The sequence below is a fragment of the Monopterus albus genome, unplaced genomic scaffold, assembly GCF_001952655.1.
Source record: "Monopterus albus unplaced genomic scaffold, M_albus_1.0 scaffold79.1, whole genome shotgun sequence".
Lineage (NCBI taxonomy): Eukaryota > Metazoa > Chordata > Actinopteri > Synbranchiformes > Synbranchidae > Monopterus > Monopterus albus.
In genome coordinates, this window is record NW_018127959.1 from 2,231,457 (window position 1) to 2,248,151 (window position 16,695).

The 16,695-nt window shown below is 41.1% G+C and overlaps 1 protein-coding gene across 1 annotated transcript in view; it reads left to right on the forward strand.

Annotated features, from left to right (window-relative positions):
* rrp1 (ribosomal RNA processing 1) overlaps positions 1-16,695 on the forward strand; it is a 27,592-nt gene that overhangs the window by 2,279 nt on the left and 8,618 nt on the right. Inside the window, exons 2-14 of the mRNA XM_020606508.1 lie at positions 1,892-1,974; positions 3,305-3,362; positions 3,479-3,564; positions 3,707-3,768; positions 4,815-4,930; positions 6,336-6,402; positions 8,307-8,509; positions 10,122-10,219; positions 11,137-11,234; positions 11,549-11,568; positions 12,754-12,891; positions 13,950-15,340; positions 15,441-15,599. Of these exons, the coding sequence (XP_020462164.1) occupies positions 1,892-1,974; positions 3,305-3,362; positions 3,479-3,564; positions 3,707-3,768; positions 4,815-4,930; positions 6,336-6,402; positions 8,307-8,509; positions 10,122-10,219; positions 11,137-11,234; positions 11,549-11,568; positions 12,754-12,891; positions 13,950-15,340; positions 15,441-15,599 (2,579 nt within the window). The remainder of the gene's footprint in view (positions 1-1,891; positions 1,975-3,304; positions 3,363-3,478; positions 3,565-3,706; positions 3,769-4,814; positions 4,931-6,335; positions 6,403-8,306; positions 8,510-10,121; positions 10,220-11,136; positions 11,235-11,548; positions 11,569-12,753; positions 12,892-13,949; positions 15,341-15,440; positions 15,600-16,695) is intronic.

The following is a 16,695-nucleotide window of genomic DNA, read 5'->3' on the forward strand; positions in this document are numbered from 1 at the left end:
GAGAGAGAGAGAATTACAAATTAGTGTGTCAGGCAGGAGATGCATCTATTTCTGGTGATTTTGAAAAGGTGTCAACAATTCTGTCCAGTCCATTTTTGGAATTCTGTGTGGAATGGATCACATTTGGCTTTTTTTCTCAGTTTGTGTTGTTTCAATGCAAACAAAAGAAATAAACATGGGAATAGTAAAGAATTTCTGATTGCAGCAATTCTCTGGAAGAAGAGGTGGTTATCCGACAGAAATGCAGGGTGCCAATATTTTTGGCGCTCCAGCGGGTTATTACCAGAGCCCAGAAGATTATCGGTTGCCCCCTACCATCTCTGGAAGAACTGTACAGTTCCCGTTGCTTGAAAAAAAGCAAAAAACATTCTGCAGGACCCATCACACCCTGAACACTGTCTGTTTGAACTGCTGCCTTCGGGGAGAAGATACAGAACAATTATAGCAAGGACAGATAGATTAAGAAACAGTTTTTATCCGAGAGCTATTGTTGCTTTAAATGCTGCTAAAATCTTAAAATTTGAATGATCAATGGGATTTTACAGGAACTGTGCAATAGTCAGATGTGTATGGATGCGAGTGTGTAAATTTGTTGGGTTTTATTGTTTATGATTATTTTTTTTATCATCGAAGGATTCCATTTTTAATTTCGTTGTACAAATGTACAATGACAATAAAGTTAAATGCAGCATCTCCAGACTGAAAAACTCTTTCTTTCCCTCTGCCATCAGACTCCTACACAGCTGAGGAGTTTACCTGGAATCATGTACTGTCGACCTGTACTGTTTACATTCTCAGTTTGCACATGCATAATTGCACACAGACTGTTGACTATTGCACATGCTGCTCCCATGTAGCATACATTCTTATTATATTATATTATATTTTTACTGTATCTTTTTGTTTGCTGCTTTAAAGTGCTTTAGATTTACTTATTTATTTACTTTATTTCATTTGTATTTTGTGGCATTCATGTGGACGACAAAGTAAGAATTTCATTGTAGAAGGAAACACGTTTCCTAACTGTACATATGACAAACACTTTGACTTAACCGTAACACATTGTCAATGTTGGTATTGTCTCCAAATATAAGGTCACTTAACATCGTCCTTATTAATATGTTGCATAAATCATGCTCATGAGTTTTTTTTTTTTCCTGACCGTTTCTGGATCCAGTTGAGTTAGATTTTAGTCACAAGCCCTTAATGCTTTTCATTGGTTAAATGTTTGTAAAACCCACAGACTGATGTGAAGAGTGATCAATAGCATAGATTTATGAAAAAAAGACAATATGGACATACGAGGTTTCTGCCTGATAGTGACGATAAGCTTAGACCAATTGTACAGGGATTTCAGTGTTTCTCAACAACAGCACAACTCAGCTCTGCAGTAGTTAAAAAAATATACATTTTCTAACACAACGTCTCCTTCCAACCGTAGACAATAAGCTTGATACAACTTAATTTTCATCAACCCTAGCTGTCCTCCACACTGGACAAGCTGGTGTCTGTGCAGCCGGCTGTGAAACGAGTGTGCGGGTATCAGCTGTAGCGTGGAGGCCAGCGCGTTTCCTTGACAATTTGGTTGTAGCTTATTGTCTACCTTACTATGCTTGGGAAAGGCATCACATGTATTTTAACATTTCACTTATGCCTTTTTGAGCCACGAATCTTTACAACTTAACCAAAGTCTCTGCAACATTTGTTGTCATTGCCCCTGCACCCTTCAGTGAATGCTTTAATTCACATCCTGGACAGTGGGCTACCATATGGAAAAAGGTGTACAACGTCAAAAATATGCCAGTTCTCGCAGTTCCCACGCCTAATATGCAGCTACGTTTACATCCTGGACTCTCAAAATGTGTCACAGATAACGTTTGCCTTCCTACAGGTGGATTCACTGGTGATGAGCTGCTGAAGCTCTGGAAGGGTCTTTTCTACTGCCTGTGGATGCAGGATAAACCACTGCTCCAGGTATGTTTTCCCTGTGTTGTTGCTTGGCTTTACAGACCCTTATAATGGCAGAACATAAGATGCAGTTGTGTGCATTTAAGGAGCATTTAAGCCCTTTTCAGGCATGCGCTTCCATATTCAAATTAAATTTTCATGGCAGGCTTATGTTGGAATATGCACCATGTCCCTCTTCAGTAGCATTCACATTGGCAGTCTACCAGTAACCTAAGCCCCATTTACAAAAAGATCGCAGAAAACCTGCAGCATTTTGACCTTCCTTAAAGGCGGCATTTTTTTTATTTAAGCCCTGCTAGACTGATCTTATAGGGCCCACGTCGCTTTTCCTTGTTTTTTGACTTCAATATTACAACGGTGAATTGTTATCTTAGACGTGACCTAAAGCTCAAAAAAAAAATGTAAGAGTTCAGAACTCTCCATTACAGGAGAGGAGAGTTCTCTGACATGGCCAGTAATGAGTCAAATTTTTATTTTCTGGATAGATGGTTGAACAAAACAAGCAAGCCTTATGCAGTTGTGAACAGTTTTTTTTTTTTTTTCCCCACAAGGAAAAATAGGCAATCTGCAAATGTATTGGCAATGAGAATGAATGTTAGATGCATCTTTGTCACAAACCTTTTAAATGCAAATATTGATTTACAATGCCTGGCCTCATGTGACAAGTGCTGAGAACCTGCTCAGTGTCCAAATCAGACACTTCATTGTGTTCCTGTCATAAGCTCTAAAACCTGATTTATGAATGTGTTCAACCACCCCTGTCCTTTCCCTCCTGGTTTGATGGGAGGCGACGGTGTGTTGGGTAGAACAGTCGTCTCCCTACCAGAAGGTTGAAGGTTCAAATCTTGGTACCAGCAGTCCACGTGTCGAAGTTTCCATGGGCAAGACACTGAACCCCCCGTTGCCCCCCGATGGTTAGAGCCATCGGTTGAGTTGGCGCCGCAGATGGCTGCCATCGGTTCTGTACCGGAAACAAATTCCTTGTGTGTAACATACTTGGCCAATAAAGGTGATTGTCCTTATCCTTATGCTTCATCTGAAATGCACAGAGTTCATAAAAAGGTCAGTCTGTGGCTGCATCTCAGGTCTCTTCTATGATTACTCCTTGCTTGACCTGGAAGTTGTTGTGGTCGAGTGATAATTGAGGATATCCCAAGACTCTTACATCTGCTCTGAGTGAGGATAAGAGTATCCTTTCGAAGTTTTTACATGCATCACCCCCCTGTTTTGGAAATCAGTGATTGGAAGCTTCAGATGAGCGATCAGAGGAAATAATGTCTCTTGAAACGTTATCCTTTATCCTTATCTTCATACATTATTCAATTTTCTTCTTTAGGAGGAGCTTTCAAATCAGATCTCCACCCTGATACACAGCTTCCATGACATCACTGGACGTAAGTTGCTCACATGTGATTTTATAAACTAGTGATTTAATAAGAGTAATTGAAATAGTCATGGCACATGTCATTACATGGTACTCTTTGTAATAAAGATGTGCTTTTACCTACAGAGTTTTTATACTTTGAGAGTTTCCTGCAGACCTTCAAAAGAGAGTGGAATGGTATTGACAGGTTGCGGATGGACAAATTCTTCCAGGTTAGTGTGAGGAGAATCCTGAATGAGTTTTATTTTTTAAAGTAGTGTATCCTGTACTGTAGTTAGGCATGGTTTGAGAGTGATTTAAGATGTTTTAATTTCTGACAAATCCAATTGTTCCTTTGCTCTGTCTCTTTAACAGCTCGTTCGCTTCATGTTCAGACAAATGTTTGAGATGCTGAAGAGGAAAAACTGGGAGAGCAGGTAATGTGTTCGGTGGAGGTGTAAATCACCACTTTCATCACGATACAATTGTAAATCAATTCTCTTAAGCCTGCTCCACACTACAGGCTCATTAGCCTGATTTGCTCTTCCCGACAATCGTGGGGGCGTTCCCCGACGTGACCTGGCTGTCTCTGAAATATTTCAGTAAAAATGGCAAGTGTGTAGTCCAACCTCTTGACTGAATCATCTAATGTGTGAGATGAAAATCAGTTAAGATGATAAAATCCTCTAGTGTGTGCCCAGCCTTAGCCAGCGACCCGTTGTTTGCCGATACTTGAAAGCAGAAGCCTTTACTGTCGTTGTACCAGCACAATGAGATTTAAGAAAGACTATAACTGTAAAATTGATTGAACGCAAAAGACTGTTCTGTGCATTGCAGCACACTCAAAGAGCTTTCACACTATTTGGCCATTCACCCGTTCGCTCTCACAAGCACTCGCACATTCATGCACCGTTGTCATCACTGGGAGCAACTGGGGGTTCATTGTCTTACTCCAGGACACTTTGACATGTTGACTGGACAAGTTAGGAATCGAACCACTAATCTGGTTAGGACGACCCACTCGACTCCTGAGCCACTCCTGCAAGAGTTCAGGATACTATTAGACCTGGAAAAGAAGCTGTTTCCATGTCTTTTTGTTCTGCTTTTTATGCTCCTATACCACCTCCCAGAAGGCAGCAAGGTAAACAGAGTGGCCAGGATGGGAGAGGTCTTTTATGATTTTCCTAACTGCACAACCACTGAGAGCTGGAGATGTCTTCCAGGGAGGGCAGAGAACAGCCAATAATTTTCTCTGCTGTAGTTGTCACCCTCTGTAGAGCTCTCCTGTTTGTACCATGCTGCTATACAGTATCCAAAGACACTCTCTGTGATTGAGTGGTAAAAGTTCTCTAGCAGTTTCTCCTTCAGATCCACTTTTCAGAACATCTCACGAAATGCAACTGCTGCTGTGACTAAAATTTTAACATCTTTCAATCACGTTTCATTCATATAATTTTGAGGTAAACCAAGTGTCTCTCTTCAGTCTGGTTGCCAGATTTCTAGAGCTGCTGACAACTCAACTACTGCAGAGAAGCAGCGCAGCACCCAGCGGGCTGCAGTTCCACATCCTGGACCTTTACATGACTGAACTGGCAGCTGATTATCTTTGACTAATATTTAAATTTGTTTGATGATCTGAAACATTACAGTGTGACAAACATGCAAAAAGATAAGAAATCAGTAAGGGGGCAAACACTTTTTCACACCACTGTATGTTCACACTGGAACTGGATGCCTATCATTTAAGCTGCATTCACATTACTCAAATCCATCCACCCCCCCACCCCACATGAGTCTGATCTAATTTTTTCATGGATGTGTGAACAAATCAGATCTAGGCCAATTTTGGACATTTTAGTGCTTCCAGGGGAGCTGGATCAGTGGTGTTTAGGGGAGACAACAGTGGTGCGGTGATAGAGCAGTTGTCTCCCAACCAGAAGGTTCGAATCTCATTGCCGGCAGTCCACATGTCAAAGTGTCCTTGGGCAAGACACTGAACCCCCTCGTTGCCCCCGATGATTGGAGCCATTGGTTGAGTTGGCGCCGCAGATGGCTGCCATCGGTTCTGTACCGGAAACAAATTCCTTGTGTGTAACATATTTGGCCGATAAAGGTGATTGTCCTTATTATTATTTGTCTAAATTTGGGGGCCTAATGTAGCTTCTACTGTATATACTTCAGAATTATGATAGAAGTAGCATGATGAATTCTGTCCAAGGGCACTTCGACACATGGACTGCCGGCACCGAGATTCAAACCTTCAACCTTCTGGTTGGGAGACGACAGCTCTACCCACCGCACCATTGTAACCTTCCGCGTAACTGATTAGGATGGCGCTTTATTGTACAGATGGATAATAAAACATACAGCGACAGCAGCCCAAGAGCTTCTTAAGGCAAAGAAATTGAATTTTTTTTCAATGGCCAAGTCGGTCACTTGGCCTCAACCTAAATGAGCACAGGGCTTATAGTTCCATACTGTGCCAGATTTCCAGCACAGGGACATTTTTGATTCAAAAATTTATGTGTTTTTAAATGTCATGTGGGAAGAATATGTGTGTGTGTGTGTGTGTGTGTGTAGACATAAAGAACCCTGATTGTGTCTTAACAGAGTAGACCTATTTTATTAATAAAAGCCTTTGTTTACTCTTTGGCTCAGTACTTTGAAAAAGTTCTGCACTGACCCGGCTTTGCTTTGTCTTTATTTCATTGCCGTGTTTTGGTGCTGCAGCTAAAGGCACCTATTTGCCCATCTGGCAGTACTTTAGGTTGAAAAACAAAACAAAAAGTTAATTAAAGTTATGTAATGTAACAGATGCCGGATCTTCATAACCATTTGCGTGTACGATTCCCCAGAATGCGTACTGCATTTCCATCACTGATATGAGATTGGCTGTCATTTTAAAATACAATTTGCAACAAAGCTTGCAAAAAGTGAAGGGGTCTGAATACTTCCTAAAGAATGTATATTAATAATAAAATTCCCATGTGGCCTTTCTTTTCACAGCTTACCGCAGATCAGAACTTGACATTCATCGAGCCATTCTGCAAAACAGCAGCCAAAACCAAAGAGTAAGTTCATATCACCTCAGCTCCCTTTGCTTTATTCATTGTAATGCTGTCAAACTAGATATTAAAAATAAAAAAAGCTGCTATGTGGAACAGGTTATTACCATTTTTAAGTTGCTAACACACTAAAATGACACTTGGAACAGTTGACACTTGGGGAGCAAACCCTAATCTCACCAAAACACATTTTTTGCTTTGCCCCCATGATGAAATTTAATATAATACTTTTTGCAGCACACTAATCATAGTACTTTACAATAAACTGCTGTAAAAAACACTGCCATTCAGAACGCTACACTCCTCAACCAATTAGAAAAAAAGGTGACACCTGTCCAAACACATACAAGGCAATGAAATGCAGTTTAGCATCTAACCAGAAGTGCAATAACAGCAGTGCAGAGTGCACAGTATCTACAGTCTGTACTAATTTACTGATGGATATGTACAATTGATCTTTACAGTAAGATAATGTACGATGTACAACAGACTATGGTTTCAAATTACAGTAATGGACAAGGTACATTAAACACTAGTACAATGGGATGAGATGGAATGATGCTCTCGATGGCACAACGGTAGAAGGCTGAAGACAGGTGGTGCTTCTTCAGGAAGAAGGGGCACTGGTGAGACTTCTTAACCAGGCTGTGGGTGTTGGTGGTCCAGGACAGATCCTCTGAGATGTGGGTCCCCAGGAATGTGAGGCTGGAGACGTGTTCAACAACCATGCCATTAATATGGATGTGGTTGTGTGTGTCTCCCTACTCCCTCCTTTAGTCCACAGTGAGCTCCTTGGTCTTGTCAGTGGTAAGGAGCAGGTTATTGTCAGCGCACCACACAGCCAGGTGCTGTACCTCCTCACTGTAGGCTGACTCATCATTGTCGCTGATGAGGCCGATCACTGTGGTGTCGTTAGCAAACTTGATGATGGTGTTGGAGCCATGCACAGGCCTGCAGTCGTGGTTGAAAAGGGAGTAGAGGAATGGGCTCAACACACAGCCCTGTGGTACACCGGTGTTGAGGATAATGTTGGAGGAGCAGGTGTTGTGTGACCTAACATGCCGAGGCCTGCTGGTCAGAAAGTCCAGAATCCAGTTGCAGAGGGAAGTGCTGATGCTCAGGTCATCAAGTTTGGTAGTTAACTTGGAGGGGATGACTGTGTTAAATACTGAGCTGAAGTCCATGAACAGCATTCTTGCATAGGTGATGTTATTGTCCAGGTGTTTGAGTACAGAGTGCAATGCTATGGAGACTGCATCCTCCGTGCTCCTATTCCTTCAGTGGACAAATTGGTGGGGTCCAGTGTGGGTGGGAGACGGGTCATCACGCGTGCCAGGACCAGGTGCTTGAAGCACTTCATGATGATGGGTGAGTGTGCTACAGGCCAGTAGTCATCTAGGCACGTCGGGGTGGAATGTTTTGGCACTGGCACAATGGAGGTGGTGGTTAATCAGGATTAAACACTACAGGTGAGTAACTGTTTACAGCAACAGTGGAAGTTGACAGCAGTTGGAGGTAAAAATGGAGAGGAGGCGGAGCTACAGTATATGCTACCAGGTGTTTCTACAGAACTGTATTTATATTTTCTGTACTTTTATATCTGTAAGTACACACAGTAAACATTTCAGCCTTCAGCTACTTTGTCCCTTTTTTTTCCCAAAATGGGAATGGTTTTATGGATGTGCATTTCAAAGTCGCTGTACAGTTTTTAATTGGGCACAGCAGAAACTTTACATAATTTGGAACACATCATAGATCCAGGTTTGTGATAGAAAATTTGTATGTTATTGGTATCGACTGTTTATCCCGGTGTGAACTGGCAGAGATGCACCGGCACTCAAGCAGCTTGTTTTTGATACCGGTGCTTGTGCAGTTCTGTCATCGGTTGTTTCTTTTGTCTGTTGTGCTAGTCGGATTCTCTTCGGAGCCATCTCTAACAGCATCTTCAGTGCTATTATTGACCAGGCTCCCTTCGCCATTGAAGATTTGATGAAGGAGGTTAAAGCATCTGAGGACTCAGATTCAGGACAGGGTTCTGAAGACTATGATGAAGACCAGTTAAAAGAGAAAACAAGAAAACTCAGCAAAAAAAGGACTGGGAAGCAGGCAAATGGTAAGAAAATGTACAAGGTCAACTATTTTTCTTGATAAGATGATGAATCGCTTTTTCTCTCTGAATTGTCAGACAATTTCAGATGTAGATTTTCTAAACTGCTCTGTGGTTTGTTAGGAATGTTCGAAAACTGTTTTAACAGGAGAAATGGCAAATTTGTGTGCATTGATTTTTGCTTGCAAATTAATAATTCATGTGAACAGGTTATTAGTCTTTTTCTGGAATTAGCTGTTTGTGTTAAAGCAACATAGTGTGCCCAAATCGCTACTAACACATATTCTGGAAATAGTTGTTCAGATTCTTGATTTTACTGTTAACTAAAAACAACGCATTTATTTTTGCTATTGATTAGCAAATGTGCGTTATCAATTTAGTAATTTATGTGAAAGGATTAAAGCAAAGCTTTCAACAATATTGAAATGTGGACCTTTTTAAAAACGGTAAATGGACTGTATTTATATAGCGCATTTTCACAGTGTGTTGCACTGGCCAAAGCGCTTTACAGGAGATCATACACCATTCACACATTTCACACACCGACGACGACAAGGCTGCCACACAACGGCGCTAGTCAAGCCACCGGGAGCAATTTGGGGTTCAGTGTCTTGCTCAGGAGACGACTTGCCCTACCTCGTGAGCCACAGCCACCCTTAAAAAGGAAATCAATTTTTTTTTTCTGTTTATACATAATTGCATAGATTCTTGTTGGTTTATTTTATTTTTTTTTTTCTGCCCACATATTTTTTTGGGTGGGGGGGGGTTTGGGGGCTCTCCTCTCAAATAACACTACATATAGCCAAATTCTGATTCTTTCTCAACTTGGACAAAATAGACATGACACAAGGTGAATCCCATTTCCCTTATTTTGTCCTTCCTTGCTCGGCCTTGATGTCATTCCAGTCCACCATAAGGAAGGACATCCCACAGCTCTTTTTTTCTTCTCTGACGAGCAAGGAGGCTGCCTGCAGGAGCTACAACCAAGGTCACACGAGTGCATCCTTAGTGGAACTCGGTTACATATTGACATACCCCTTTATTGGAAATCAGTTTGTGATTGGATGCTTCACAGAATGAATAGGAGGAAAGGGCATCTCCTGTCAGTTAAAATGTTTCTCCTTCGTTCCTTTGTCCTTCTAGTTTCTCCTTACATCTTACAAGAACAGGACTAAGATGTAAGGAAAAGGAGCAAGTGAGGGAAGCGTGGATGCAGTTAGAGGAACTGGATTCCTTATCAGGGATGCACACAGGACAGCGTCTACTAGGAGACCTGCCAGTGTGGTCACGTGTAATCACAAGGCCATACCTCATTCATTCATTCATTCATGTTTATCCACCCTTACCGTTGTACCAGTAATGGGGTCAGTCACATTTTGTTACTTATGTATGTTTTCATTACTGTTCATTGAGACATTCACTATAGGATCTTGACCTTAGTATGGAATGTGCCCTAGTGTTGTCAGTGTTGCTCCGATGAAATTCAGTGAGATTCATTGAGATTCATTAATAAACCTGGCTGTGGTAGGTAGCTGTGTTTTTATTACTACAAATGCTTTAAATGATTAGTGTTTGTTTTTTAATGAGAGGTAAACTTTGCTGGCGTCTTTGTTTTCAGGTATTAAATCAAATGAAGAAGAGGAGGAGGATGAGCTTCATTTGGAAGCCTCAGACACACAACTGTCATGTGATGAGGACATTGGATCAGTCCTACAGGTTAGGGTTAGCTTCTTTCTCTCTTGGGTACTTAGATTTCTTTTTCCACTATTTCCTATTATTTTGAGATGTAATCTGTTGAAAACAAATTCACAATTCATTCTTATTTTAATGTACCCCACTTGTTTTATAATCTACATTTTATAAATCAAAGTCCATGCATGCACCTAAACCTCAAACTGTTGGTTCTGCAGGGGGGGCAGTCCCAGCTGTCATTGGGTGAAAGCATTTTAATAGTACTATGATAATAACATGATAATTTTGGTCCCTTTAATCATGAGGTTAAATTTGTATACCATTACATCTCTACGGTAAATCTAAGTATTCTCTATGAAAAAATGGTAAAGACGCTTCACTCGGTCAATCCTACATGCACACGCGCTCAGACTTTTTACTGAGTCAATGTTGCTTGTACCACAGAGCCCTGGCACATCAGCACCAGTGGTTCTTCTGTTCGATAGCGAGTTGCTAAACCTATTACAGCCTACAGTTTGCTAGGTAGCTGTAGCTTTCGCCCTGCAAACTCACATTTCATTGATGTCAAAACATGCTGTACATCCGTGATGACAACATGTAGCACAGTTCCATGATTGGGCATAGTTGCAGTGCCTTCACCTAATGCCTCCAGCATTTCAGAGCAGTGTATGTTTTTTTAAATGATTCACATTTGTCTGGGTGGTTAAAAACACATTTTCCTGTGGTGTGACAAATCCAGAATTTTCTGCTTTACCTGGACCCTGAAGGAAATTGCCTGAAAGCATAGCAGCCCAGTGTTGATTACTGCGTCAATCATTTTGTCTTCTGTGGAGTGATCAACTTTGACCAGAACAAAGTTTCATTTCACACAGATGGCAGATGTATGTGATTGTGATTTTTTTTTTTCTCTCTCTCTCTCTGATTAATTGTTTGTTTTGTAGTTTGACTATGTGGCCGTGGCAGACAAGCTGTTCCAGTTAGCCAGTCAGACCAGCACACCCAGCAAGAACAGACAGAGACTCTACAAAATCATCAAAGTGTGAGTAGAGGCTCCAATGCTACTCCTTGTGTTGGGGTTCATTATGTGTAGTGAACAAGGTACAAATAGCAGGCTGCTTAATTGAGAGAATACCACCACTAAACGGTGAGGAAAAGCTAAAAAGCTAAATGTGTCACATTTCTTTTTGAGATTTATCATTACCCATATGAGCAAAATTAAGTTTTCTTTTTTCCTTTTTTATACTTCCTGCCATCCTGAGATATTTATACTGCACCAACTTGTTCTGATTCTGACTTCTGCTTACATCCAAACTAATGCAGTTTCTTCTTGTCTCTCACCATGTATTGTTTCAGACTGCGTGATCTGAGTGAAGGTAAAAGCTGATAATTTCATCTTTTTTTTACACTTAAAGTAGCCAGCACACATTTCTCAATATTAAGTTCACCTTTTCAGAACTGTCCACACAGTCAGCACAACATCAGCCACCGTGGACCAATTTGTGGACCACATTTCATTGCTGTGACATAGAATGCTTTCATTCACTACATATCTTTAAAAATGCATTTATAGTATATTTTACACATTTCATGCATTGGGTAATACACAGTTTGTGGAAAGCTTGTAGAATCGGTGTTCTTAGAGCGTGTTGCACCATTTTGATGCCGACACTGGTGCAGTGGGTAGAGCAGTTGTCTCCCAACCTGAAGGTTCGAATCTCGGTGCCGGCGGTCCATGTGTCAAAGTGTCCTCGGGCAAGACACTGAACCCCCCCATTGCCCCCTATGGTTAGAGCCATCGGTTGAGTTGGCGCCGCAGATGGCTGCCATCAGTTCTGTACTGGAAACAAATTCCTTGTAACATACAGTACTTGGCTAATACGGATGACTGGCCTTATCCTTATGCTTCATCTCAAATACACAGAGTTCATAAAAAGGTCAGTCTGTGGCTGCATCTCAGGTCTCTTCTATGATTACTCCTTGCTTGACCTGGAAGTTGTTATGGTTGAGTGATAATTGAGGATATCCCAAGACTCTTACATCTGCTCTCTGAGCGAGGATAAGAGTATCCTTTTGAAGTTTTTACATGCATCACTCCCCTTTTTGGAAATCGATGATGATTGGAAGCTCCAGATGAATGATCAGTAGAAATAATGTCTCTTGAAATGTTTCCCTGATTCCTCTCTAGTCGCACTTTGTCTAGTATCATAATAAGTAGCAGAACTAAGATGCATGAGGGAACCATAAATGCATATAAAACACTTGAGATACACCCTGTGTTTCATCAGGATTTATGTTTCATGAACCAGAAACTCACCCTGTCCACCCATTTCTCACTTCCTGTTTTCATTAGTCTCAGGGATGAGGCACATATTGGTAACTTTAATCTGTGTTTTATAATCATATGGACGAGGTGTTTCACCACCTGCATGCCAATTATGAGAAAATGTGGACTTGGTATAGAGGAATGTGTGTTACCAATGGGCAAAAAAACTGGACTGCATATGAAGAGAACATAATTGTTCTTGACTGTTGACCTCTGGCATTCTCTCTCCACTCAGGCATCTTTCCTCAGGATGAGTATCCAGAGGAGGTCTCCACAGATGAGGATGATGAAATGTTTGGCAGCAGGAAGAGGATGAAGAGAGGAGGAGCTCATGTGGAGGAGGGTGAAGAGGAGACCCCAGCAGTTAAGAAAAGTAAGATTACATGACTGATCTCTGACAAACATGAAAAGTTTAAGAATGTGATCGTGTTTTTGAGAATGGTCTTGATTCTACTGATGCAGCTGTGATCTCTACTATATCCCACATCCACTATGGGAGAATCAAATAACCATAGGGGAAAACCTGTGTGCAGAACTGATAAAATGTGTAAAAATAAGACTGTTGATCTACAAATACTGTCCACTATTCCATTCATTATAAATTAAAACTGTTTTTCTGTCTGTCTGTGTAGGGAGTTTTTCCTCCCCACTGTCACCAAGTGCTTGCTCGAGGGGGATTTGTTGGGTTTTCCCTCTGTAATAATATTGATAACAGTAAGGTCTAGACCTTAGTTTGTAAAGTGTCCTGAGATGACTTTTGTTGTGATTTGGTGCTATACAAATACAATTTGATTTGATTTGATCTGGAATACACTAGCACGTATGTTTAATTTAAATGTGGTTTATATCCATTCCCTGTGTAGTCAGTTTAAATGAAGTTCCAGAGACTAATACCCTCATACTGTTAGCATATATATTCAGTTAGTCATAGTCACCCACTATAATTATTTTATCTGTACTAAGCACTAAATCAGACAAAGTCTGAGAATTCACTTAAAAACTCTGAATAAGGAGCAGGTGGACAGTATACAATAACAAGTAGAACTGGCTTTTGAGTTTTCCAGCTTGGGTGTGACTCGGATATCTGATATTTAAAATCACCACAGCTGAGCTCATAATCACTGAATAAAAGTCAAAGAATTTCTCACTGAATGCATTTCTCAGTTGGTTCGAGTTGGTGGTCGTGGTATGTTAAGCAATCTTGTGTTCCTCTTTGGTTTACCTTTAGGCCAGGATTCAAACTTTCAAAAATGAAAATATCAGAAAAACAGCATTCTCTTCTGAAACGTCATGTTTATCAGCCATGTGAATTTTTTTTTTGTTTTTTTAAACTTACAATGCTCTCAGCAAGGCTTTCCATTTGATACATTTTGAGTGAATGACGAATGTTGAATTGAAGGTTGAAGACTAACTGATCTGTCTCTACTTCAGGAAAGAAAAAGGTGTCCAGATTCAACAAGCAAAACAAGGCCTTGGAAAAAGATGAACAAACAAGCCTAACCACTAATGATAAAAAGAAAAAGAGGAAGAAAAAGGAAGCAGGGCACGGCCAAAGTGCAGCTGGTGTGGAAAATCCAGAGAGGTCAGAGCAGGGACAAACTGTGGCTCAAACTCAAAGTTTAAGTAAAGAGACTAAAGAAGGTCTGAAGTGTTCACAAGTGGAAGATTTAGAAAAGGAAGCACAGGCGCAAAACTTCATCTCATTTATAAAAGTCACACAGAGAGCTACTCCAAATGGTCAGTCAAACATTCTTCTCTCTTCTGATGTAAACAAACTGCTACTAGATAAAGTTACAGAAGACGCCAGCAAACCAAAGCCCTGCATCACTGACAAGGACCAATGTGAAACCTTTTCAGTGAAGAAAAAGAGGGAAACTTGTGAACCCAAGCTCACGGAGACAGGAGAGGAGCAGCAGACCCTTCCCACACCAGGGCTAGAGATGTCCTCTGAAGCAGATGCTCCAGTCTCATGGAAGAAAAAGAAGAGCCTGAAAGCTGAGTTGCAAAGACATGGGATTAAGATTCAGTCACAGGTCCGTGCAGAAGCAGAAATCACACCAGAAAGTTCTGAGGCATTGGGAGAAGAAACAACAATTCCAACACCTCAGGCTGATGCTACAACTCCTGCCAAGAAGAAACAGAAAGGCCTGAAAGCTGGGAGGAAACCTGGAGGGAGTGATGTTCAGTCACAGATTAACGGTTTGAGCTCAGATGTCACAACACCACACTGTAAAGGTTCAGCAAAACATGGCACAGTGACCAAACGGGGGATAGAGGGAAAACACACCAATGCTGAGCTGACATCCGAAGCATCACGTACCGCTGCAGTGTCACTTCAAAAGAAGACAAAGAAAAAAGTAAAGCTAGTTCATGACATGGAGGAAACTAATCAGTCGCCTGAAAGCACAACACTCGACACTTCGTCTGCTACAGATGACAGCACTGTAACACCACTGAAGAAGAAAACAAAGAATAAAAAAGGAGCTAAGATTATGGCAGAAGAGTACCAAGCAGTGGTGGCCACTGATAAAGTACTGTTTGAGACCAGCATGACAACATTAGCAAAGAAGAAAAAGACTCCAAAGCTTTTAGCAATCCAGGCAAATAAGATCAAAGCTGAAACCCAGTTGCATGTGTTTCACAGAGGAGATGCTGAGCTTCCATTGGATGAATCTAATGCAGTCTCTTCCTCTGGGAAACTCGCAAAAAAGAAGAGGAAGATCCCTGTGGTGTTTGAGTTCGAGGCTGATGAGATGGAGGAAGCTGCATGCATCGACTTTGCAGAAAAAGAGGCTCTTGCCAAGAAGACAAAACTGAGAAATGTAAGTATGTGAATAGATTTAACAATTCCAATGAGATGTGATTGAATTTCCATACCGTCTTAATAACACTTAGTTCTTCTAAAATGATTTCCCACCTCAGGATGCTGGGGAGCCAGCCACACATCTGAGCACTGAAAAATCACAAAGGAAGATGATTACCTCATCTGACTTTATTACCTTTCAGAGCAAAGTTGTGGTCCCAACACCACTCTTCTGCAAGGCCAGTGGAAGCTCCAGCACCCCCCCTGTCAGCAAGAAGGTAAATGAAGAGTCAGACCTAAGAATCGGTGGTGTACTTCATACAGAATACAGCAAAACCTTTTGAGGTTTATCTCAACACCTCATAACCAGTAGACATGGGAATTGATTCCAATTCTTGGTTTCATGATTTGATTCAGAACAAGTTTCAATTCAAAAACAATTTGATTCATAAAAAAAAAAAAGTGGCACTATATTTTGTAGTGGTGGGAAAGAATGTCTGTTCACATTACAGTTCTACAGTTCTAAACTTATTCACAAATGCTTAAAATAGATCTTATGTTAATGATGTTGACAAAACAAAAAAGGCCGAACTCATCCACGAAGCCAGTGTTCCCCGCAGACAGCGGACAACGCACACTTAGTAGAATTGTTTTACATCTATGATGGTAACCTTCGTCTTCAGACAATGGATTTATTTGCATGTATATTAATTACTTGATAATGTGCTTTGAAAGACAAGTGTGGAGAACTGTCAGCCCATCACTAGCAGGTCGATGTTACTGTAGCGGAGCAGCAACCGTATTAACAAACAAGCAGCTCGGCGACAAACTGCAGCACTTCAGCCAGACTGGTGACAAAGAGAAGACCTCATTGCTGCAGACCAGTGCCTGTTTTGGATCACAGTGACTTTCTCTGGTAGTAATGCTGCAGCACAGAAACTGTTCTTTACTGCTGCAGATGCATAACATAACATAATCCAGCACTCTGCTTTGTTCTCCTCCATCCCCAATTACTTGCATATTCTGCAGCTCTGCCATTACAATGGTAATGGTCTTATGGTCGGAATGATATTGTACCACTTGTAGCAAAGCAAAGCAAAATTTATTTATATAGGATAAGGATAATCAGGATAATCACCTTTATTGGTGAAGTATGTCACACACAAGGAATTTATTTCTGGTACAGAACAGATATAAATCAAATCAAATCAATTTTATTTGTATAGCGTCGTATCACAACAAAAGTCATCTCAGGACACTTTACAAAGTAAGGTCTAGACCTTACTGTCCATCCATCCATCCATCCATTTTCCTCCGCTTATCCGGAACTGGGTCGCGGGGGCAGCAGTCTGAGCAAAGATGCCCAGGCTTCCC